The following is a 24,665-nucleotide window of genomic DNA, read 5'->3' on the forward strand; positions in this document are numbered from 1 at the left end:
ATTTCGTGGCTCCGTATGTCAAATAAATTAAATTTGTATCGATAATTCTTGCAAGGTGTATGCAAGCAAAAAGCTGTGAAACATAAAAGAGAATATGGCTATAGAAGGAAAAGTTATCTCATAAAATTTAATGCTATGAAAGTGACCAATTTTTGTTTGTTTTTTTAGTGCCATTTTCAAATATGTTTTTTCTCACACATTTTGTTTATAAAAAAAAAATACAAAATTACATTCAAATAAGGTAATCCATTTAAACCTATTGTCTAGGAGAAAAGTACCAAGTTTTTCTTTTAATTTTTTATATTTTTTAAATTCAATTAAATTTGACGTGAAATCTAGAAATATTAGTCATCCAGTGGTGAGTAGGATTCAATGAACGAAATATTAGTCATCCAGTGGTGAGTAGGATTCAATGAACGAAAGAGAAAAAGAATAGAATAATAATCAATATTCGTAATGCATGCATTAGTTCTTCGCCTAATTAGAAGAATGATTTTAATATGGAAAGAATAAATGTAGAACCTAATTTTTTTTTTTTTTTTTCATAAGCGGTTATTTTTATTTGGAGAATTGTGTTAGGTGACCGAACTAGAATTTAGGACTACGTAAAAAATAAAATAAATTAATGGACTTTTGGAGTCGGTAAAAATATCATTTGATGCGCAATTTGATTGATCTTTTAACCAAACTATGAAGATTAGAGACTAAATTGAAACAAAATTAAAACTCTAATAATCAAAATAAAAGTTAAATGGTAAAAATATTTTTAAAACTTCACGGATCGTAGTGTCCCTTTCGAAACTGTAAGGACCAAATCGACAACAAAATTTTTGTTCTCAAGTTAATTTACATGAATGGTGTATGCAGTTCAATTTTTAGATCATGGCTGCCAAACAAAATGAAAGTTTTCAAAATAATAACAATAATCAGTGCTGGGTTTTCTTTGCTTCAAAATCTTCAGCTAACTAAGAACACTTCATAGGCTAACTTCTTAATGAGGTAATCTGCAGCTAGGTAGATGATTTGGTAAGTCCCATCCCATGTGCTTAGCTTCTAATAGAAGGAGAATGATAGCAGTACCCTTGAGCACATACAAGTTGGTAGCTGTTTTGTTTGTGATCACAATGACCCGTATGCTACCCTTCAATCCACCAATGCCCCAACTCAGATGAATTTTGAAAAGCACACAAAACAATACGACAGAATAGGAAGTGGAGGCAAGTTACCTGATTTCAAGACAACAAATCAATGTCTTCGATGGTAGAGTGTTTGTAGATCCTTACAGTGAATACAAATCCATGGTAACAGGGGAGGGTCCAGACAGTATGAATGAATATGTCGAATCTGGCAAAGATGGCAGCTCATGAGGAGATCCTCTGGTTCCCGACACCGACATACACTACAAACAGCTGCTACAGAGGGCTGTTATTTATAACTATCGAGATTTAGCAGTTGGTCCAGATAGGTCGTTTTAACGGTAATAAATAAATATGCATCCATGGAGATATAGCAAGTATTATGAAGAAATGATCAAGAAAATAACAGTTGCAACGAATAGAGTTCTTGAAAATGAAGTGCTTGTGTTTCATCAGACGACTTCTAAACCTGAAAAAAGTACGTTGATCGTAATGTCATCTTTCGACCCTCCGCTTCACCTATCTTACCCCAAATAACCATTTTGTTTTCCCACTTTTGGATCCAGATATAGGTTTAACAAGAGAAGTTGTACACTTGAAAAAAAAAAACCTTGCACCTCGTGATGAAATCTCTAAGGTTAACTTTGAGGTAGGTTTGAGTAGTGTATAGAATAAGTCATTCTGCGAGTGGACTTCACTATAGATACTGATGTTTTTTGAAAATTCTTTTTCTGAAGATTTTGACTTATTCTTTCAAGATTGTGACATTTCTCCTTTGACTTAAAGAAAGGAAACCGTATCACAGTTTAGCTTCCCAAAATTTGTTTCGTCTAGATAATTAGATTAACTTGCATAAAGAGAATTTTAATTCTTTACCGATGATGGTTCTTCCAAAGCTTCTTTTTGTGGGATAGTTGTTCTTGCAAGGCTGAAGAGTTTTCCGAGGAGTCATGTGCAGATTTGACTTAAAGTTTAGAGTTTGATGGAATCAATCTTTTTGGTATTGAGAAGCTTTTTGAATATATTGCATCACAATGCCTTGTGGTTGGTTTTAAAAGGTCTTTTGAGATTTGGTGAACGGTTCTTGGTTTTCTTAGGAAGCTTTGAAGTAGCTATGAGTACACAGCATTCGGTGGAAGCTTTATTCATAGTTTCATCATTCTTTTGCAAGTTCTCCAAGTCTTTCAATCAAAGATATTAGAAAAGTTCTTGGTTCTTTGAATGTTTATTTATTTTCTTAGCTAATCTCTATAAGGTTGTATTTATTGTTAGCATTTTTTTTCACTCCCTTTGGAATTTGTATCCCTTGAACTTTTATTCTTTTTCATTATATCAATGAGAAGTGCCCCCAAACACACACAAACCAGCAAAAAAACGACAGAGTAAGGATGCTGCGCATAAAGAAGATGTGACCTGAACAACGCTGTCAAGAGTTCTTTCATCGGGAAGAATGTAAATATCCAATAGAGATGTTCCACATGGAATTGTTTGGGAGTATATCTTCTGATCCGAAGTGGCAGCATCTTCAACCTTTGTGATGCTCAGAAAACTGGCTTTGCACAAAGGGCAAGTCGAGATCTTTCTGCGCGAAGCCTACGAGACACAAGACCAATAGATTAGGGCCTTTTTCTGACTCTCATATGCTTAATAAATTGTACAGTTCGCTTTCCAAGGACCTGGCTTTTATAAGCGTTAGCTCAAAAAGCAAAAAGAATATAACAACAAAGTTTAATTGGATCCTCGAATCTCCATGTATAGACATTAAATAAAACTTTTACCATGTGATCTGCCCAGTTTTGAATGCATGAATAGCAAAATCGGTGCCCACAGGGCAAAACGCCCCTCGTCGAACTAAAATCTGTCCAACAGATGACACATGATAACTCCGTTGAAGTGGAGGGTATGCTCGTATTGAGTTCTATAACTGAATCCTCAATGTTCTTTTGTAAATCATTGTGCAATTCATCTTCTGAAGTTGTCGTGAGGATTCTTGGTGCATTTTCGACTAGTAAGTTTGTATGTCTGGATGTAGATTGGTTCGCACAAGCCTCAACACCTTCAAAACTGTCACTCGCTAGTCCCCTTTCGTCGCACAGCTGATCACAATCAGCTGTTCCTCCAATGTTTACCGCTTCAATATCTGTTTCATCATCACAATGGCTAGACAAAACTGTAGGACTATTACGAATAACCAAATGATACTGCTCCGGGCCAAAATTCCAAACGTCAGGCTCATTATGATCTTCGCTAGAATCTTTCTTCACAAGTCGCCGCCATCTCCTAGAAGATCTAACAGTAGAGTTTTCATTATATCTTTTACCTTTTGTTTCATCTCTCGCCAAACTTGAAGAACTGCCACACTATCCAAATGAAATATAGACAACTAAATGAATAAAACAAAAGTTGAAAAGTACATAATTAGTTGTGATTCACAGTAAAATGCTACTTTTCTCAAGTGAGGATTTACCAAAAAAGACAAGGGAATAGGATTTCATCAGAATAATAAAGGGAATCAATTACCCAATAAAGGAGACAACGTTCAAAAGAATGTGACATACTAGTAAAAGAAAAAGGTGAGCGCAGAAGAATGTAAAAGTTACACCTTCTGAACAGACAATTTGAAATTATCTCCTGGTCCAATGAGGCAAATCGTTACAAAAGGTACTGTCTACAATTAAGCTTTGGGGTTTGAAATTCCCTAGTCATAGAAGCAAAACAGGCAGCATTTCTGAATTTCAAAAGATGGGATTAATGAGCGTCCACCAATTCTTCCTACCTGAGGCAAAATCTTCCTAAGTCAAAGCCTAGCCACAACCAGTTAAATGAATTGACAAGTTTGTGGCGAATAGATTTGAAGTTCATGGACGATTATTGATTAGTCAGATCATATCAAGTCATCAACCCACACCTAAATGAAAATTCTGAAGTAAACCACATTAATAATCTAAAGAATACTACTCGCAGTTATTCATTATTAGAGCAGACTTTTTTAATATATAATTTAATTCAAACAAATATAAAATGTTATATTCTAATGTAGAGAAATACTCAATGTACGATCGTGTTAATATACATTTGTGTAAAATACGTTATGAATGTTATACCGCTCACATGTATACAGTCATTTTATTATCAGGCATCATAATTTCTTTCCCACATGCCGAATGCCTCCTCTTAACCATCGTGCATTGTTTTGTTATATCCGAGACAAATCATGTCAAACTCCTGTTTTCTATTGAAGGTTCTACAACTAGTTCTCCAGAGTCATGTAGTTAAAAGGATTCTAAAGTGCATAGAGATGTCAGTATGGGTGTAAGTGTACCCACCCTTTTAAAGATTATAGTCTTTCTTCTTTAATTTACAAGTGAAGATCATTTTTTGTAATCCGCCATTGGTGGTCATTTCATTTATCAATAAAACTCTTGTTTCATCTTCAAAAAAATAAGAATAGAACTTCAAATTATTGGAAGGTTACCAAAACATACCATGTCATCAACCTACAATTAGAATATGAGAACCAGAGCACATTAGTTAATTAAAGGAAACTACTTAAATACATAAGAAATTTAGAACATATATTTATTAGATTGAAACCATGCGCTAGTACAAGATATTACCACAAATTTAGACCTCAAGTGCAAAAGAAGCGGACTTTATTCAGTCAAGTGTAGCAATGTGGATAAAAATGAATGGGATTAAAATGTAAGATGGAAAGAAGAATGATATATCTTACCCCAATCGCAAAAAAATCAGAGGGAGTTGGTTCCTTAAAATGGTTTTTGCTACTTGAGCTTGATGGTTCTTCTAGCTTAGAAATCCTCTTCCGCAATTTGTGCTTTTGTTTATGAGCGGTGTCATCACTGTTTCTAAAATCAGGGTACATCTCCTAGATGGGATTAACATTAAAAGGGTTAGTGATGAGTATTAACTCTAGACAAATAATGAACTCCAACCTTTTTTTTCTCAAGATAATGGTGGTGGATCCGAAATGCCTTAGGGTTGTTACTTTATTAATGATCAAGAAGAGTTGTACAAAAGGAGAAGCCTTAGTCTTTATATAAAGGCTTAAGTCATGAGTTCATGAGATTTAAATACAATGATGGTTATTTAAAATTAACCATAGCAACTTACTAACAACCTAAGTAATAAAATAAAATACCTAAACAAGACTATAAAGAGAGCCCTAACCTTTAAATATCTAACATATCATAACATGCATAAAGATCTATGAATGGCACTTGGCCTCAAAAAAATCAATGAAGTTATGAATGTGAAGAAAATAATGAATTCCCTAAATCTCAACTGAACTTACTACATTAAAACCATGAAAGGAAATGTAAATCAATCAATGGACTCAGATTCTTTAATATTTTCCCTAAAGAGTTTAATTTTGACATTTGAGTTACAACTTACAACAAAATAGCTCATCGATATCTTTCTCCCCACTTAAAACTGTAAGGGACTCAGGATAGTTTGTGCACAATATCTTAAGAGAGGAACGACTCGAATCACCTTATCCAGCAAAGAAGCATGGGGCAAGATTGAATCACCAAAAGAGCACATGCCTTTAATTCTTTGATCTTCGACATTTCCACAATCATGTAATTTTTCAGAAGGAAACTTATACTTTTTTGTTGAGACAGAACCCTTGTCAGAAAAAGGAAGTTTCATTGACAAGGGACCTGCTGATTGGCCACTGCAAGGAATAAAATCCACAATTCAAATCAATAAAAAGGAAAAAAAGATAAACAATATTACAGGATAGAGGCCGTAAAGCGATGGTGGGATATTATCTGATTTGTAACCGAGCCTTAGGGAAAGCTCAACCAAAAAAACATACTAATAGCGCAAATGCAAAGGAAAACATTAGGAAGAACAGATAATCAGAGACAGTAAGGCCATACAGTTTATAAATTTAGTTCTCTTTTACTGTGAAAAGCAAATTATATGTTTCGGCAGGATTAGGAATACAAGAAATGAAAAAGTGCAAGATATAATTTATTTTCGGGGAAAAAAAAAAACTTTCCTGATTTGACTGCAAAGGTTTGCATAAAAAAGTCAGAACAAATGTACCGAATTAAATTGCAGCACAAAATAGATAAGATTTTCAGCTTCATTTAGTTTTCCATTCAATCTTTGTTATTTGTTAAATGTTCCTAACTGTCCATTTTCTACACTTGCTAAACTTGATGGCTAGAAAACACAAATCTTTTCTCGCTTCACAAAATAGATATACCCCCTAAGTTTTTGTACTAGTAATGTGTTTGAACAAGACCCCCACAACAGAGAATTATGACAGTATGTAATTGCTTGATGTATGCAAGCAACTATGATGTAATGCAGAAAAAGTAACCTTCTGCATAAAATTGATTGTACCTTTGAAGAATGTAAGGACCTTCAGGGACACGCTTTCCATGTTTGATGCAATCTTCAAGCCAACGATGATTGACTATTATTGTTTTAAACTTCTTAGCAAGATTAAATTTCCTCCCTTCTAATTCCCAACAAATCTAATCACCATAAGAATAAACAATAAGTAACATCATTTTTTAGACTAAGATTGCAGATGGGTGACTCATAAATCAAACGTATTTCACTAAATCTCATCCAGAACTTTGTACTCTTTCTTTTACACACATACACATTAGCAAAACTCGTCTTCTTTGAAATCTATTGGTGCTTTTCAGATTGAATTGAGGAATAATAAAATTAAAACCCACCAAATGAGTAATAGACCTTGACATTACACCCACGTAGCTGGCACCAGTATAAGATATCATCTTGATAAGGTTGAATCTTTCAGTGCCATGGTAGCCACTGACAGTCGCAACCACAGATTCCATACCTTCAATTGGGCAGCCTGCAAACATCGCGAAAATCAAAACAGTATATCCCGGATCGAAAGGAATCTTATGAGTAAAACGGAGAGAATCAGTAACTTCTGAAAGCAAAGCTTCTAATCGAAGCTTCATTTCCCAATCCACTAGAATTACAACGGATAAACAAAAAAAATACACTGATGAAAGCAGAATTTCTCAAATTTCAAATCCAACAAAACTAATTGACTAAAACAGATCATCATCGAAATCAAACGGATAAAATCTCCCGCATACCCTAGAAATAACATCACTAACAATTTGCTGAAAAATAAGGGCGTAGAAACAGATACAGAGAAGGATAGAAAGTCACCGGCAGGTCGATTAGGGCAGAAAATAACTCCATTAGCGAGGCCATTGTCTTGCTCCGCCATCGGATCCTCAAGAACTTTCCGCGAAAAAAATAGAAATAAATTTGAATATTGTCTCGCCGACGGAGGCGAACCAATATTAATAAAATAAAATGATTATCATATTAAAAATTAACTAACTATTAATAAATAAATAAAATGGTTAATCATATTAAAAATTAATTTACTAAAATCAATTTTATAATTTGATTTGTGCTTTCTTTTAATTTTTAAATATACGTAAAAATGACATCAAATATTTTATATTTTTATCGTATTATAATTAGATATTCTAATTATTAAAATTTTTAAATAACAAATATAATTAAATATATTCAATTGCGTGTATATTTTGATAGATAACTTAACAAATGATTCTAACCAATAGCGGGTCAGAAGGATGAATAACTCTTAGATCGAACTTGAAATCTATGATGATCACTCTTAGTTCCCAATACGACTCACTCCATAATTAGCTTGATCATGACTAATCCAATGAATCGATTCTAACGTAAACCTAAATGAAGTTCGAAAGAAACATAACACGTTTCAAACATAAAGTTTTTATATTCCACCATGATTTTAACACATGAATACTACCGATAGTCAAACTACAGACTACAAATAAAAATTATTAAATAAAAATTGAAAAAAAAAATAAAACATGACTTTATAGTAACTGTCACTCTATTATTTTTTTATTTGATACTTAAATCTTTTTTGTATTGCATCTCGTAATTGCTCACTCAGTTACATGCAAATAATCAGTGGTTGGATTCATATTCAATGTTTGGATCGGAACCTTCTTGAAACGTTCTTTTTGCATGTGATTTAATTATTAATTTATTTAAAGAAAAAAACTTATGATATACATGAAATTATTGACATATGTTAAAAATAGAATTAAATTCGTGACAAATATTAAAAATATAGTTTGGTAAATAATAATATACCGCCTATCAAATTTGACCACCAAACAAGCGGGTCCATTCGGTGCGGGCAGAGGTGCGACAGAGGTTTGACTCAAAAGAAGGCAGGTTGTGTTTGGATTCAGGGTTAGTGGGTTAGATTCATCACGCACCGTGGAAAATTGAAACCACGTACGTGGACATCATAGACCCGCAACCAATCACCCACTCACCCACTGATCTTCTTGGGAATTTCTCTTGTCGTTTTCGTCTTAATTTCTTCCACCTTACCGTATTAGTCAACACTTAACGCTGTCGTTTTGATTCTCTTTCACTTCTTTTGCAAATGTTTCATTAGTTGAAAAAAATTTATTCCTTTGCCAAAAAAATAGCAATAATATTGATAATAAAACCCCCCTACGGTTAGAATTTAACCACGGTTAATATTATACGAGTTAAATATATGGTTTAGCGTCTAATATATCTATATATTTTATCGTATAAAACTGTCTCTATACTTTAAAAAATATATAATATTATTAAATTTGAATTCGTAAAAAGTAAATAATTTACGAGTTAAATATATGGTTTAGGGTCTAATGTATCTATCATAGGGTTGGCTGTAAACTCTATTTTCGAGTTGGATAAGTTTCAATGGATTGTGAGATCTCATATCAGTTAGAAAGAGTAATGAAACATACCATATAAACGTGCGAAAACCTTTTCCTAGTAGACACGTTTTAAAACCGTGAGGCTAACAACGATACGCAACGGGTCAAAGCGGACAATATCTGCTAGCGTTGGGCCCCAAGGGAGTGGATTGTGAGATCTCTCCCTAATAGACACGTTTTAAATCGGTAAAATTGACAAAATCTACGTGGACTTGAAATTAGAAAGAAGCAAAAGGATTCTTATAGAATCGCATGGATTAGACAGATGTGGACTAGAGAGAACTAGATATATAGTAAAGTACGGTTAACTCCCTGCTCTTTTTCAAGAGATGGAGAAAACATTAGGGTTAAATTGGGCACTGAAGAAACAAAATTCACGGCTGAGAATTGCCGGTTTTGTCGTGTTTGCTAGCTTCTGATTGGTCAGTTATGGACAGGATGGCTAAAACAAAAGGAGGGCCCACCAGACGTGTTGCCTCGTCAGCGTGTCTGAAACTGATTCTGTACACGTGGCTTAATGTCCTTGATCCACTCCCATTAATTAATTTTTCAAATTTCCATAAATCAAATTATTTATTTAGTCTCTATTATTTTGATTCTTTAATATATAATTTAGTGAGACAGAGATTCAAATATTGACTAATTCATACCAAATTACTAATTTGGTGTTCACTTTGTATATATTTTCCTTTTAAACTTTAAAAATATTTAATACATTTTTTTATATCTAATTATGAAATTGTTCGATAAATTGGTGGATTAAAGTTTTTTTAATAAAAAATTTAACTAACAAAAATATTTTTTAAAATCATTAATTAAAAAAAATTAATAAAACTCAATATAAAATAATAATAATAATGACGGAAGTTGTATATAATAAATTTAAAATTAAAAAATAAGATAATAATCAACCTCTTATTTGGTAACATTTTAATTTTAGTTTTTCTTTAAATTTATATTTATTTTTTTCTATAATTATTATTTTTTAAAATATTCAAAAAAATCAAATCATTATTAAATAAAGGTTTATTTTTTTACTTTCCAAGATCTAATATCGTTCTTAAAAATATTAGTAGAAATAATAAAACAAAATTTGATATGGTTCTTATTTTATTGTAATTTATTTATCATAATTTATTTAATTTTTAAATGCCAACTATTTAATTAATAATAACATTTTAAATAGTATTTTAGATTTGGAAGATAAGCATAAAATATAAAATAGCATATAAAAGGATAACTAATTGTGCGTTATTTTAGAAAGTAATTTTAAAAATAGAAAAACGACAAAATAATTACCGTAGACTTTTACTGATATTCCTTCCCTATCTTAAAAGTTAAAGCAGTGAAAATTATTAATAAACCTTATTGGAAAATGTGCTTAGAAAGATGCCATTCATTTATATTTTTAATAAATAAAATTCAAAATTTCCACGTGTCAATAAAATTTTAAAATTAAACTTATTATTTGATTTATTTATTTATCAAATTTTAGGGATGCAATTAAACAATATATATTAAATAACTAAAATATGCTCTGAAATTAAAATTTAAAAAGTTTTAAAAATAAGTGGAAATATTCAATATATGATGAATAAATAAATAAATAAATAAATGTAGTTTTGAGTGTAATGTCGAAAATAGCCCTAATAGGATAACTCTTGTGATGTGGCCCATACGGTTGACTAATTATTAAAGTATTAAATTAAAATAAATAAAGGGAACGCGAGAGAGTTGGAATCACGAGATAAGAATTGCTTCTAAAGTGTTCGAATATATTTATAATTATTTAATTTTAAAATAGTAAATAATTATTTAATTTGAAAGGCGAACAAGGGCGAATATGTCATTTCACATACCCTAGAATATGGCAGCGAGAAGAGGAGGGAGACGGTTGGGTATAACCGTAATTAAATCGAAATCGCGTGGCTTTTCCGCTAAGGTTTTGCTATATAAGTACCTCTTCGGGTTGTAGACCTTCACAAAATCGCAAACGATCTTCTGCCTCTTGAATTCTGATCAAGTTTTCTCTCTATCGAATTTTGTTGTCCTTGGCTTGCGGTTTCTTGCAAGGTCTAGGGATTTTTCTGGTTTCGTTCTTCTCCGCTGATTCATTTAATCGGTAAGATTGTTCTTCTATTTTGTTTTTGATCTTTAGGGATGTTAGCTTTTCTGTAATTCTGATATTTGGGGGTTTTTTATTCTTAGAATTTCATCGGAGAAGGTACGAAGGAAAAGGATTTCTTGGTGTTAAACTGTTTCCCGATCTTTTACATTTCGTATTTATTGGTACGTTCTCTCTTTCTCTCTCGGGGTTGCGGGATGGGGTGTTTAAAGTATTTTGTTTATGTTTATGAAGATTATTTGTTCTTGATTTCGTTTTGAATTTAGGTTTTCCTCTTTTTTTTTTTTTCCCTTTTCGTTTCCTTGGTGTCTGCATGTTGATGTTGATCCGAATGACCCATCGATTTCAGAAAATCTCAAAAGAAAACTGTATTCGTTTCTATTTGCATCAATTATTTGGCATCTAGGGTAAAATATTCTCTTTCTTCAACTTTTATTCGTCTGTGATGGTGATTGCATGGCGATGATAACGAGGGGGGTCGCTAATAAATAAAGTTCTCCCTTTTCCAATACGGAAAGAAGGGGGAAGTTTTACTTTTATATAATAGAGCAATAATGGTAAAGAGGAGCATCATTTGATTTTCCTTTTTACGGGTTTTGCTGCATATTTTGCTTTGATCTCTTTGCTTTTTCATAAAGCTGTTTTTTCTGACTGCAGATCTGTATAGTCCATTGTTTTTTGTATGTGGCTCATCTATTTTTGCCTTTTCTATTAAAATTATATGGCTCATCTATTTTATCTTTCGCTCGCTTTTGGTATGTTCATATTGTTCTTCAATTGGATTGAGTTGTTGTTCTTTAATCAACGTATCTAGTTGTTCTTCTGTGATTTTAATCTGGGGTGTTTCGTTTCCTCTTTGCAGCGAATGATTTAATGGAGTCAAAAGGTGGGAAGAAGAAGTCTAGTAGTAGTAGTAGTAAATCCCTTTTCTACGAAGCTCCCCTCGGATACAGCATTGAAGACGTTCGACCACACGGTGGAATCAAGAAATTCAGATCTGCTGCTTACTCCAACGTATGTTACTGCTTCTTGCACTGTCGTGTTTGCTATCAGTTTATCATCAATGGGTTGTCTAATGGCTAATCTATTTGTTCTTTGTTCTTCTGCAGTGCGTTCGAAAGCCATCCTGAGTTTTGCTGAATTCTGTTAACCTGCGCCCCGAGATCATTACTTTCTTTATAATTTTTAGTTCGTCTTTTTTCTTCAGTACTCTCTGCTTCTCTCGTGCTCTCGTTCATTCTCCCAACACCATTAGCTTCCTTTTAAGTAAAGATGACGTTTCCAACCTCTGCCATTGGATTTGAAGGCTACGAAAAGCGGCTCGAAGTATCATTCTTCGAGCACAGCATTTTTGCTGACCCTAGGGGTATGGGTCTTCGTGCACTTTCAAGGGCACAATTGGATGAAATCCTGACATTAGCCGAGTGCACCATTGTCGACTCGTTGTCGAATGACCATCTTGATTCGTATGTCCTTTCGGAGTCTAGCCTCTTTGTGTACCCATACAAGTTCATCATCAAAACTTGCGGCACTACTAAGCTGCTTCTCTCAATTCCAGCTCTGCTGAAGTTGGCTGATTCTCTGTCTCTTACTGTAAAATCTGTGAGGTACACTCGTGGCAGCTTTATCTTTCCTGGTGCCCAGTCTTTTCCCCATCGCAACTTCTCTGAGGAAGTTGCTGTCCTTGATGGGTATTTGGCTAAGCTTGGCCTGAACAGCTCTGCATATGTTATGGGATGTCCTGATGAAACTAAGAAATGGCACGTTTACTCTGCTTGTGCCACCAACATGGGGAGTCAAAGCAACAACCCTGTTTATACCCTTGAAATGTGCATGACTGGCTTAGACAAGGAGAAGGCGTCTGTCTTCTTCAAAACAGACGCGAGTTCTGCTGCTTTGATGACTGTAAACTCTGGTATCAGGAAAATTCTCCCAAAATCTGAAATATGCGACTTCGAGTTCGACCCATGTGGCTATTCTATGAATGCCATTGAAGGAGATGCAGAGTCCACCATCCATGTCACTCCGGAAGATGGGTTTAGCTATGCGAGCTTCGAAGCAGCTGGATACCACTTCGACGACATGAATCTGTCTAAACTGATTGTGAGGGTTCTGGAATGTTTCCAGCCATCTGATTTCTCTGTTGCCCTCCACTCGGATGTCGTCGATGAGGATCTCAGGGACTTGCTCTGCCTAGAATTGAAGGGATACGAAGGAGGAGAGAAGAGCTGCGAAATGCTGGGCGAAAATGGAAGCGTCATCTACCAAAGCTTTATGAAGACCGATGGGGATTATACGTCGTCTCCAAGGTCGATCCTGCTGAAAGGTTGGAGCAGCGAGGAGGACGAGGAAGAAGTTGGGGAGTATTAGAAGTTTCATCAACTTTTGCTGGCGTTTTTATCTAATCCTACTAGTAACGAATAAACAAAAAAAAAAAAAAAGAGTATCTTGGGGGTCATGTTCTAAAAAAAAAAGTGTTCTTTCTTTTCTGTTTTGTTTTGTTTTGAGTTGTTTTTTCATTTTGCGAATAATTTCCCAGGTGGGGGAGTCTGTTGTGTTCTGGAAGTCTGCCTTCTGTTGGGCGCTTTTGCATCAGATCATTATTATGTTATAATCAAACTTATCAATCGCATGTTCTTATATTTCTTGTATTGATTGATGATCACGATGGCACCGGGTTGCTGTTCTTTATGGAAGTACAGAGAATGTATATTAATCCGTGAATGAGATTATATTTATCAACCCAGGACGTAATTTGTTAATCCATGATGGCATAATCGAGTTAGGTCATATTATGTGCCACTTCTTTCTCTTGACGTGCACAGGATTGTAGCGACAAAGCCACATGCACAGGATTGTTCAAAAGCAACATATTTGTCAACTCATGACGTAATTTGTCAACTTAGGACGTAATTTGTTAACTCATGATGGCGTAATCGAGTTGGGTCATCTTATGTGCAAACCCTTGATCAAATAAATAGTAGTTATATTTACATAATAAATAGTAGTTATATTTATCAATATGTATGGTCTTGGACTATCAATAATGCTTTTTCTTTAGAGTTGGGCTACTTGATCGATCCACTTGTATTATGTCAATATTAATCACGACCGTTGGAATTATGGTTCTTATTTATAGTGACAATTATATGTCTCACGATCAAGGATATTTGAGATTTTTTGCGCTTGACGTGCACAGGATTGCTCAAAAACAACATATTTGTTAATCCAGGACGTAATTTGTCAACCCATGATGGCATAATCGAATTAGGTCATCTTATGTGCAAGAAAATATATTTTATATCTTCAATGTTTTTCTTAATATCAAATTCTGCCCTATATATACCATTTTAGTGGGGGAATGATTTAATCAACAAATAATAATCTTAATTGAATTAACATATAATATTTTATATTAAAAAATAAAAAATCTGGATTTTATTTTTTTATTTTTTATGTTTTTGGGTATGAATAATGAACTGAGAATCCCGGGTGGACAAGTGATTTCTGTTTCATCTATAAACACAGTCGCTGTGATGTTATCCATGGTGGTTCAGCTTCAGCCCAACCTTAATTTCTGTCTCAATACCTCCAATTTACCTGTGTCCTCATTCCGTTACTTCCAAATAGCTGCTGCTTCCGCTGCTTCAGAATGTTTGTTGCTGATGATTCCGACTCCAATTCCTCTTCTGGTAAGGTCGTCTCTCCGTGTGATTCTTTCGTTTATCACGGTAAGGAATTAGTAAGTTGACATAAATGTTCGTTTTGTTTGCTTGATCGGGATTGTCTGAAATTTGGGGAAGAGAATCTATAATTTGGTTCACAACGATAAAAGTTCTGGTATACACGAATTACTTATTTTGTTTGAATAACCTAGAAGATATGTTCTATTGAGAATGTTGATGTTGATTTTCATGAATGCCTAAAAGATCAAGAAATTTGAAATGAACGATTTCTTCATTATTGTATTGTGCTCGAATAGAAATCTCGAAAAAAAAACGTAATGTTTACATATCTGCTCTACCAAAATTGATTCAATAGAAATTAGAAGCTATTGATTGTATACTTCATGTCCGCTTCCAATCTAGGGATTTCAGCAAAATCAAGTTGCAATCGGCCACGAAATTTACTTTGATTCCTCAACTCTGATATCCTCTTCTGAAATTTTGTTTTTACTTGCAACTTCATCTTCTTTACTGATTAACTTGTCACTTTCTGGCTCATTGATCGAATTTGGTTTAGATGATGATGATTGCTCCTTCAGATTGCTAATATCTGAATCCAAATTCGGATCAGACAACATAATTTCTTTGGCTGGTTCTTCTGGTAATTCTTCTTGATTGCTTTCTGCTGCGTCTTGATCTTCATATTCTGAACTGCAACTTTCAAGCTCATCAGGATTAATCTTGGGTTCATGAGAACTCTCCAAATCTGAGTTTTTTTCCTCAATATGAATATCCTGTGATTCATGAGAACTCTCCAAATCTGAGTTTTTTTCCTCTATATGAATATCCTGTGATTCATGAGAACTCTCCAAATCTGAGTTTTTTTCCTCTATATGAATATCCTGTGATTCAGATCTTGAAAGTTCGATCGCTGCTTTAGCTGCTAATGCTGCATAAGCTGCTGATTGAAAGGCTTCTTGAGCGGCACTAGCTGCATCTTTAAACTTCTTTGCTCTCACTGATTCTGATGCTGTCTCCTCACTCATAATAACTTCATGTGGATTATCTGTGGTGTTTATGACTTCTGGGTTATCTAATTCTGCTGATTTCTTGGTTTCCAACTTCTGGTTTACCTTGATGGCTATTGCAGGTTCTTCCTCTAAATGCAGAGTTATGCCATTCTCAGAAGCAATTTCCTTTAGAACTTTCAGTTTAGTTTCAGCGTTGGGCTGCTTTGTTGAAAACTTTTGGATCATCTGTAAGATGGAAGCTGTGAGATACAAACATGTTGATATCAAACACGCATGTAGGCAACTAATATCAAACTCACCTTGGGACTAACTCCACAATTGTTGCGTAAATTAACGGCACTGCTAGCAAACTCTTTCCCGAATTTCAGCTCGAAAATCCGACGAATCTCCTGGAGTTCGGGAAACTCTCCAAACCTTGAAGATGCAAAGATCAGACTTGATATTGCCTCCTTAACCTCACCAGGGCATTCCCTGCATTTAAGCCAAAAGCGAATCAGGAAAGGTTTGGTTTGGTTTCATTTAAAAGGGCTGCATTCAAAGAGATGGCCTACTTGTTCGTTTGAAGTAGAGCCACTTTTTCTATGAGGAGGGAACAGTAATCCTCTATCATTCCAAGTGCATCCATCATGTTATTCTCCTTGATCACAATCTCAACCTGTTCATTCACAATTTCACATTCAGTATTCGAAAAAAGAGGAGAAGGGGCTGAACTATAGAGTTTAGAGGGAGAAGCAAATTACTCTAAGCTGAGCGCGGTGTTGGTAACTAAGGTTCAAGAGCTGAAGAACGTCGGCCCGGGCAAGGGAGCAGCGAGCACGGTGCTGGTTTTTGAGGATGGCAGTCCTGGAAATGGCCATGTTTACAAGGATTTTGATCTTGGAAGGCTTCAAATATCTGTTCCTTCCCAGTAGAGCATCCAGTTTCCTTCCCATGATTGAAAAACTTGAATCCTTTTTGCTGCTTGTTCGTCCGTGAGAAGCTCTTGAATGAGGTACTTTTATGTTCTTGCTGGGCTTACATATGTTATATATAGGGAATTGGATTGGTGGCTGCCTTTTTTGAACTTTCCAGGCTTTGAATGGGCCAAAGAGAATTGACCGTGGTTGAATGTATCAGCAGGCGTCTTTGTTCGGGAAAATGGGAAGCTTCTGAGGTATTATGTTTATGTCCATTTCATGCCATTATCAATTGCTTCTTTCTTTAAGCAACTCATTCAATTGGTTAAAGGTCCCTTTTAACATCAAGAAATTTCATATAACATTCTTAAGCGCGTTGAATGAGTTTCAAAACAAGTGTCTGGTTAGTGTGTTCTTTTGGAGATGCTTTCGAAAAAAAAACGCTTTACTTAGTTCTCGTTAAGAACCCGTTTGGTAATGTTCGTGTTTTCCGTTCTTCTTGTCTTGTTTCTTTTTATGATTTCGATCATTAGCATGTAATGTTTTAGTTCTATAACTTCGAAAGTTTTAAGAACTTTTAAATTTTTTTAAATTTAAAAAAATTTAATAAGTAACAATTTAGTCCATATAATTTAACCCTTGAAACTTTTGTTGTAAGTCATAAGTAGCTCTAAACTTTTAAGAATCAAATTAGGCAACATTTCAAAGAAAAATACAATTTTATTTCAATTACAAAAAGTAGAAAAAAAAAACTAATTAAAATATAATTTGAATGTTCACACCATTAAATAAAAATATTTAATTTATTAAACATATTCCTATATTAATTAAAATTTTAACTTAGAAGATGAGTCGATATTTATTTAGTTCCTAAATTTTAAAAAAATCATGTTTCTTAGTTTCTATAATTTGAAAAATGTTCGTAACAATTTGAGTTGACCGATGTCATATATATTTTTTGTAACAAAAATATGCTAAGTTTAATAGTTTAATCTCCACCTATAACCTATAATTATATTGTTGAACGAAAAAATACATTTATATCTTTTTTTAGGATATGCTATATTTATTATCTATAATATCCTTTTAATTCTATATCATTATTCATCGTGAAAAGTGAAAATAATACTTCTATTTTTACAAGAGAAAATTCAAAGACTTTTATTGGTCATACTAATAATTTGTTTACTTTTATTATATTTATTATAATATAATTTGTGGACTGTAAAAGCAAGTTCCTCACCTTGCCAGCCCATTACACAACCCAATTGGCAGTTACACATGGCCCAGGCCCAGGCCCAGGCCCGGGCCCATGAAAAATAAAGAAGCACTACATGCTGCCTGCTAGCTCAACGAACATCACCATTCGTGAACGCAAATACCCAAATCAAAGCCCCGCCGGTTGACGACGACCACCCACAGCTCACGTTGGGTATTTTCCATTCCAGCCGATCGACGGCCCCGCCCACCGGATCGGCAAGATTGGGTGTCAACTTTCTACTCGACTCTTCCTCCTCTCCACGAATTGGTAAGGTTGAACAGTTGAATGTTTATATGTTTACTCCCTTTTCATGTTCTTTGATTTCTGCTCACTGTACTTCTCCATTCTCTTTCAAGTTTTATAATTTATGTCGTCGCCCCTCCCCTTCCTTGATTTCAGTGATTTGAGTCATGCTAGTTAAGTTTAATGAGGTGAATTTGGCTGTGGATAAATAATTGGTACTGGGGTTCTTCAATCTATAAATGTTGGTTTTGAGGCAATTGTTTTCATTTGCTTCTTTCACAGATATTCAAAAGAAAATAAAAATGGGAATTGATCTTTAAGCAAAAGAGATTTCATATGGTTTGCTTTACACTTACAGGAATCCATATAGCAATGTTCTGTTTATAGTTTTGAGAAAATAAATTCACTGATAGAGCTTTTCAGGGTTAAGTTGGAATCAATTATGCTTTCACTATAGTTTTGGAAATTTGGAAATATAGAATGGATTCGACCCAAAATTTGATACACTTCTTTTTTTAAGATTCTTAATGCAGACTCTCTAACAAATCAGCCATGGAGAAAGTAAAAGAAAGCAAAGCCACGAAGAACAAGGATGATTTGAACAATCATGATGATGCTTGTTGGTGGTCGATTCATAAAGGAGTGAAATCTATTTTTTTGTCCATATCATTGTTTGCTTTGCTGGTTCGAGTGGCAGTCTCCCTTCATCCTTACTCTGGTGCGGGAATCCCTCCGAAGTATGGCGACTATGAGGCACAGAGGCATTGGATGGAAATCACCATCAACCTTCCAGCTAAAGACTGGTATCAGAACAGCACCACCAATGACCTCAACTATTGGGGACTTGATTATCCACCCCTTACAGCCTATCAGAGTTACATTCATGGTCTATTCCTCAAGTTGTTTGATTCAGAGTCAGTTTCACTGTTTACTTCGCGAGGTTATGAGTCCTATTTTGGGTGGGTATGCTTCTATTTTGCATCTTTTGATAAATCAATTACTCTTTTTTATTTTTTTTCAAACTCTATGACATTTTGAGTTTCCTATCTTGTTGGTTTTTTGCAGAAAACTTCTTATGAGATGGACGGTTTTATCCTCTGATGTGCTGATTTTCTTTCCTGCAGTTTTATATTTTGTTCTTGCATATTCTAGCAATAACTCCAGCTTCCGTAAAAGTGATCTAGCATGGCAAATTGCAGTCCTTCTCATCAACCCGTGTCTCATCTTAATTGATCACGGCCATTTTCAGGTTTCTATTTATATCATAGCTGTGTTTTCCGCGGATTTTCTTATTTTTCGTTTAAATTTTGAAGCAGGCTGGTTCTTCACCTTTTCTCCTTTGTCACAGTATAACTGTATAAGCTTGGGCCTCACTGTGGGAGCTATTGCTGCCATATGTACGGATAAAGATCTTGTGGGTAGTTTCCTATTTACTCTTGCTCTGAATCATAAGCAGGTACGTTTCAACTTTCTCATCCCTAAGAATTACCTCTTTATTTGTTGCTCTAAACTGCTTCTTGTTGTGCGATGAATAGTGAACACATATCATTTTTTGTGTTAATAACATGTATGATTCAATTTATGATGGCTTGGTCAAGAGGTCTTATATGTTGATCTGGCATATTAATTCAGTAGAATAATACATAACATATGCATCTGGAATTATCTTACATTTTCTCATCAGGTATATCTAAATTTTGTTCAACTAATTTTTTGGTCATGAACGTGAGGACAGTATCAAATTTAATAGTTGAAATTTTTGTGTAGTCACCTTAACTAGAGCGAATGCTAAAGCTACTTGATGTCTTGCAGATGAGTGCATATTTTGCTCCAGCATTTTTTAGCCATCTCCTGGGGAAATGTATGAGGCGTAGAAACCCCATTGTGGAAGTGTTAAAATTGGGTTTGGTGGTCTTAGGAACGTTTGCAATTATTTGGCTGCCTTATCTTCATTCAGTTGATGCTGTTTTACAGGTACGAGGAAACGTCCAATAACATGATCATTATTAGTCGCTCTGTCAGTTTACCTTCAAGTGTCAATACAATGTTCTTCATCCAGATTAAAGGAAACTTCTGTTTAGTCTTTTTTTCATAAAAAAGTGGGCTGAAGAAGGGCTTCAACTGCTATCCATTTGTATCAAAAGAGAGATTATTACCCTTTCTTAGCATTCAGGATTTCAGAGCTGAGAGTGTTAATTACATGCATAGTCATCGTATAGCATAATGAAACACACCGGTGTCCTATTTATCTCGTCAAATTAAAGTTGCAATATGTATTTGGTGGGTACTAAAATCAAATCATTGTTTCAACCACTGTGAGGATTTTGAAAACATTCTTGGACCAGCAAGGCAGGAATGACACACGGCTTAAGAATTGTAATGTAGTTGCTCTAACAATACAAAATCTTACATGTTGGTAATACAATATTCTTGGACCAGCTAGGCAGGAATGAAACACAGGCTTCAGATTTGTAGTGTAGTTTCTCTAACAATACAGTCTTACACGTCGGTAGTACCATATTTTACATCCAGATTTTACTATTATTTTTTGTTTGTGGTTAATGTTAGCATCCATTCTGTTTTTTGAAGTTTAATCCATGTCTGGATGGCTTAGGTTCTATCACGTCTTGCTCCCTTTGAGAGAGGATTATACGAAGATTATGTGGCGAACTTTTGGTGTACCACATCTGTCCTTATTAAGTGGAAGAGGTTTTTTTCAGTAAAATTACTGAAATTTCTCAGCTTCACTGCTACACTGTCTACTTGTTTACCTTCCATGATTCAACAGATTCGTTTCCCAAGTAAACAGGGGTTTCTACATGGCCTTCTATGTAGTTCTTTCTCATTCTACCTGTTCTCGTTTCAAGGTACTTGAACTCTCACCTCTTTTTCCTCTCTCCTCATGTGTTAGGATGATATTAGCATGAAGATAGTCTAATTTACCGCCTCTGAATAATATTGCAGTGCATGAGAAGTCTGTTCTTCTGCCTCTTCTTCCTGCAAGCATGTTGGCTCTGGATGAACCTTCATTATTTATACATTTTCTGCACTATGCATTGCTTTCAATGTTTCCTCTTATAGTTCGAGACAAACTGGTTCAAGCATATCTTGCCATTTATGCTCTTACCTTCCTTATTATCAATGCATCAAATAAAGGACAGCGAAAAGGGGGAGCATTTCATTCTGCGAGGGTTTTATTTGGATTCTTTCTGTTTTGTTCGCTTGTTCTCCACGTTGTTTACTTGGTGGTGCGCCCGCCTGAGAGGTACCCTTTTCTCTTTGAGGCAGTAATTATGCTTCTTTGCTTTTCTCAATTCACCTTCCTTGCGGTCTTCTCCAATATAAAGCAATGGACGCTGTCTAAAGATGTTCAACCGATGGACAAGAAGAAGCTTAATTAATCTGCTATGCTTCTAACTTAGTTACAACCTGTGACTTTACACTTTCGTTTTCTTAACCTAGAACAGATTTATCTTCTGCTTATTTAGAACCGAAGGAACTGGGCAGCGGCCCTACAGTAGTTCATTTTTATTTTATTTTTTTTTATAGTTGATGAAGGTACAGTTTCCAGGGAAGCTCTTTTTACCATTTTCGTGTTTCTTTTTCATCTCTTTAAGTTGGTTTCTTGACTATTTTTTGTGTGTTAAATAATGAAGGCTGTTTCTCCATTAAAAAGAATAAAAAAGGTTATATGAAATATAACCCGAGTTGAACTGTTGGTCATTATGGTTGTGTTTGATATGGAACTGTCATCTCCCTTCTAATTCCTAAAAAAGGAAGATAATGCATTGGGTTCAAAGCAAACAATTTGATCGCATTATCTGTGACACAAAACTAGCAGCTAACTCGGGTCTCTCGGCAAAATGGCTTGGAGCAGTGGGTTCTGATTGGAAACCCCTATTCCCCCACGAAGCTGTTGACACCGTTCACACAACTTGCAGCCTAAGGGCAACTCTTAAGGTGGTTCGTAAGCCGTGGTGGTTTGTTAGGCTCCTAGGGACTTAGAGTCATTCCAAACATGCCCTTACAAATGGAGGAGGAGAAGTTCTCCATATTTTTTAAATTGCCAAGTTTTGGCTCATGGACCAGCTACAGATTGAAGTCAAGAGGTGTACGTTTTCTTTTTACTGGCCTTTGTTTCAGCTTTAGTAAGCTTCTTAGTTTGTTCTGTTGGTCTGTCATGCCGCTGAGTCATGTCAGCTTGTCCTGTCATGACACCATTAGTTAGATGTTAAAAAATGCAGAGCTTATTGCTGAGTATGTTGAAATTTCAGGTAGCTTAGAAGTTCAGAGAAAGCAGGAGGTGGTGAGGTTAGGGGGGAAATAGCTAGAAGCTCCTCCCCCATCTATACCGACTTCTATGTTAATTTTTCTCTAACACCAATTATTGTATGTATTGCTAAATTTGCTCCCTACCCTTCCTACTAAAGTGTTGGTGATACTATATGTCGACCCAGACGATCGGGTTCGTTTCATTTGGTACTCTTTTTGGTAAGAAATCTATCTTTGGATTTGCTTTCGGATTCGCCTTTATTCATAGGACTCTTTAATGGTCTCTCTGTGTAGAGTTCATTCATAATATCAACTCCCACTCTGTTCTTGTTTGACCTATTTCTCATCTCTACTGATATCTGTCTTTGCTCAGAAGCTTGTTATTTTCAATTGTCCTCAAAACTTCTAATATAATGTTCTTCATACAGCTCGAGTTAAGTAATTGCCATTAGGGGTAGTTTTATTGAATTAAAAAGTACAAACACGCTGTAACAAACCCACCACCGGTGGATACTGTCTATCATTTTAGACTTTTTCTATGGTATTTCCTCTCAAGGTTCTTTAGACTTTTCCTTTCATTCCCTTCTCCAATCTATGTGGGATCTCACAATTCACCCCTTCGAGGCCTAGCATCCTCCCCGATACTCGCTCTCCAATTGATGTGGGATCTCATAAGTTCACCCCTTTCGAAGTCTAACGTCCTTGTTGGTATATTGCTCGATGTTTGACTTTGATATTAGATCTCAAAATATTATATTTTTACCCTTGAATCTTTGGTTTAGTTTATTAAGGTTTCAAAATATTATATTTTTTATACGGTTGAGTTTTGAGTTTAGTTTCCATTTAGTTTACGTATTCAATGATTCTCACTTCTAAACTTTGGCGTCAACTTTTTGTTAATTAATTAAGAAATTTTCATCGCTCAACATTCTCCTATTATTAGATCAAATTCACCAAACTTCTTTATATTTAATTATATATCTATGATAATTAAATTACTAATTTTATTTCAAAGAAAAAAAAAAACAATTTAAACGTGGGATAGTAAAAGCTAATAACCTCAAAAGATTGTGATATCAATTACAAAATGAGTTAATATAGCAACATTACCTACAACATGGGGAGTAGCTAGTGATTAGATATCACTAATCAACAAGTGGGTTTTGAGATTTGGAAATTAATTTATAAACTAAATCATAGTCATGCATTTTCGTGTTAAAAACCAACTAAATTTTGATCGTTTGTTTTTAGGGTCGGTCACAAACATGTTCGTATTCTTTATTATTATTTTTTTAAAATAAATAATTTAAAATAAGTATGATCGTACCAATTTGAACATAATTCAACTTGTTAAAATATATCATTGGAACGGTTCAAATCTTCCTCATATGATAACTATAATAAGAAACTTATTTATAGACGTCCACCAAAATCATTACAAGTCTAGAGCTAGACCTACAATGTTACAAAGCTTTTGTTATGATGTTTGTTGAGTTGTAAAAGAATAGAGTGAAAAGGCAAATTTAGGAATTAGAACCTAAATAGGACCCCCAAGAGGCCCTTTCCTATAATGTTGGTACATTTGTTTTGGAGGAAAGGAATAGTTAAAATCTTCACTAACCTTTAAATTCAGAGTTCAATTACAAGATTTCATTAAAAAAAAAAAAAAAAAATCTTCTCCAAGATTTTCTCTATTTTAAAAGTTTTCAAACATAGTTCACCAGCCTATTAAGTTCATACTATTAATTTGTCTAACACATAGATGATATTCTAACCATGTTACACCCGAGTAAAGAAAGGATGAATAAATAAATCGAAACTATATCTGAATGAGAATGATTTTGGGTACAGGATGAAAGTTATTACCTATAATAACAAAGTGTACCTTTTTCTCATGACTCAATCATAGAAACTTCATAGTTAAAGTGTTTTACTTAGAACAGTTCTATGTTGGGTGATCTTTTATAAATTTTTCTGGGATACATGTGAGTGAGGATAAAACATGCTGGAAGGACTCGTGTTGATGGTCTATGAAGATAGTAGGTAACGTGACCATGTCGCAGAGGAATATCAGGGCTACTAGGTGTTGAATCTAGCCAAAGACAGTCGAAAATAGCACACTAGGCCAACTCGTCAGACCTTTTGGCGCACACGATTGACTACACTAAAATGACAAACCAAGTCTACCTTCATGCCCTATTGAGAAATCCTACGGGAGGAGGTTCCCCACA

The 24,665-nt window shown here is 34.7% G+C and overlaps 4 protein-coding genes across 9 annotated transcripts; 2 read left to right on the forward strand and 2 right to left on the reverse strand.

The window, feature by feature from the left end:
* Nucleotides 1-732: 732 nt before the first annotated feature.
* LOC111791740 (zinc finger (C3HC4-type RING finger) family protein / BRCT domain-containing protein) lies at nucleotides 733-7,456 on the reverse strand. Of its 2 annotated transcripts, none has more exons than XM_087121832.1 (9): nucleotides 7,326-7,456; nucleotides 6,857-6,996; nucleotides 6,513-6,646; nucleotides 5,649-5,832; nucleotides 4,870-5,022; nucleotides 2,915-3,496; nucleotides 2,550-2,729; nucleotides 1,227-1,422; nucleotides 733-1,136 (listed from the first exon to the last, which is right to left on the reverse strand). In XM_087121832.1, exons 1-8 carry the CDS (start codon nucleotides 7,384-7,386, stop codon nucleotides 1,246-1,248), a joined length of 1,611 nt encoding a protein of 536 aa, XP_086977958.1. In that variant the 5' UTR covers nucleotides 7,387-7,456; the 3' UTR covers nucleotides 733-1,136; nucleotides 1,227-1,245. The 2 variants fall into 2 exon arrangements, with proteins under 2 accessions (XP_086977958.1, XP_023528978.2); XM_023673210.2 differs by having other exon boundaries at nucleotides 733-1,141.
* Nucleotides 7,457-12,196: 4,740 nt separating this feature from the next.
* Nucleotides 12,197-13,717, forward strand: LOC111790613 (S-adenosylmethionine decarboxylase proenzyme). The gene has a single exon (XM_023671591.2). It carries the CDS (start codon nucleotides 12,339-12,341, stop codon nucleotides 13,434-13,436), a length of 1,098 nt encoding a protein of 365 aa, XP_023527359.2. The 5' UTR covers nucleotides 12,197-12,338; the 3' UTR covers nucleotides 13,437-13,717.
* A 1,287-nt stretch (nucleotides 13,718-15,004) lies between these two features.
* Nucleotides 15,005-16,694, reverse strand: LOC111790567 (uncharacterized). Its single transcript, XM_023671522.2, has 4 exons — nucleotides 16,503-16,694; nucleotides 16,314-16,417; nucleotides 16,062-16,233; nucleotides 15,005-15,987 (listed from the first exon to the last, which is right to left on the reverse strand). The coding sequence occupies exons 1-4, from the start codon at nucleotides 16,692-16,694 to the stop codon at nucleotides 15,193-15,195; spliced, it is 1,263 nt and encodes a 420-aa protein (XP_023527290.2). The 3' UTR covers nucleotides 15,005-15,192.
* Nucleotides 16,695-16,774: 80 nt separating this feature from the next.
* LOC111790566 (ALG6, ALG8 glycosyltransferase family) lies at nucleotides 16,775-21,750 on the forward strand. 5 transcript variants are annotated; one of them, XM_023671518.2, is made up of 8 exons: nucleotides 16,775-16,915; nucleotides 17,910-18,186; nucleotides 18,683-19,121; nucleotides 19,228-19,411; nucleotides 19,511-19,618; nucleotides 19,975-20,136; nucleotides 20,777-21,029; nucleotides 21,127-21,750. In XM_023671518.2, exons 3-8 carry the CDS (start codon nucleotides 18,715-18,717, stop codon nucleotides 21,561-21,563), a joined length of 1,551 nt encoding a protein of 516 aa, XP_023527286.2. In that variant the 5' UTR covers nucleotides 16,775-16,915; nucleotides 17,910-18,186; nucleotides 18,683-18,714; the 3' UTR covers nucleotides 21,564-21,750. The 5 variants fall into 5 exon arrangements, with proteins under 5 accessions (XP_023527286.2, XP_086978570.1, XP_023527287.2 ...); XM_087122444.1 differs by having other exon boundaries at nucleotides 18,696-19,121; XM_023671519.2 differs by having other exon boundaries at nucleotides 17,934-18,186.
* Nucleotides 21,751-24,665: the final 2,915 nt, after the last annotated feature.

Source organism: Cucurbita pepo, chromosome 3 (genome assembly GCF_057944985.1).
Source record: "Cucurbita pepo subsp. pepo isolate OVF chromosome 3, ASM5794498v1, whole genome shotgun sequence".
NCBI classification, from domain to species: Eukaryota; Viridiplantae; Streptophyta; class Magnoliopsida; order Cucurbitales; family Cucurbitaceae; genus Cucurbita; species Cucurbita pepo.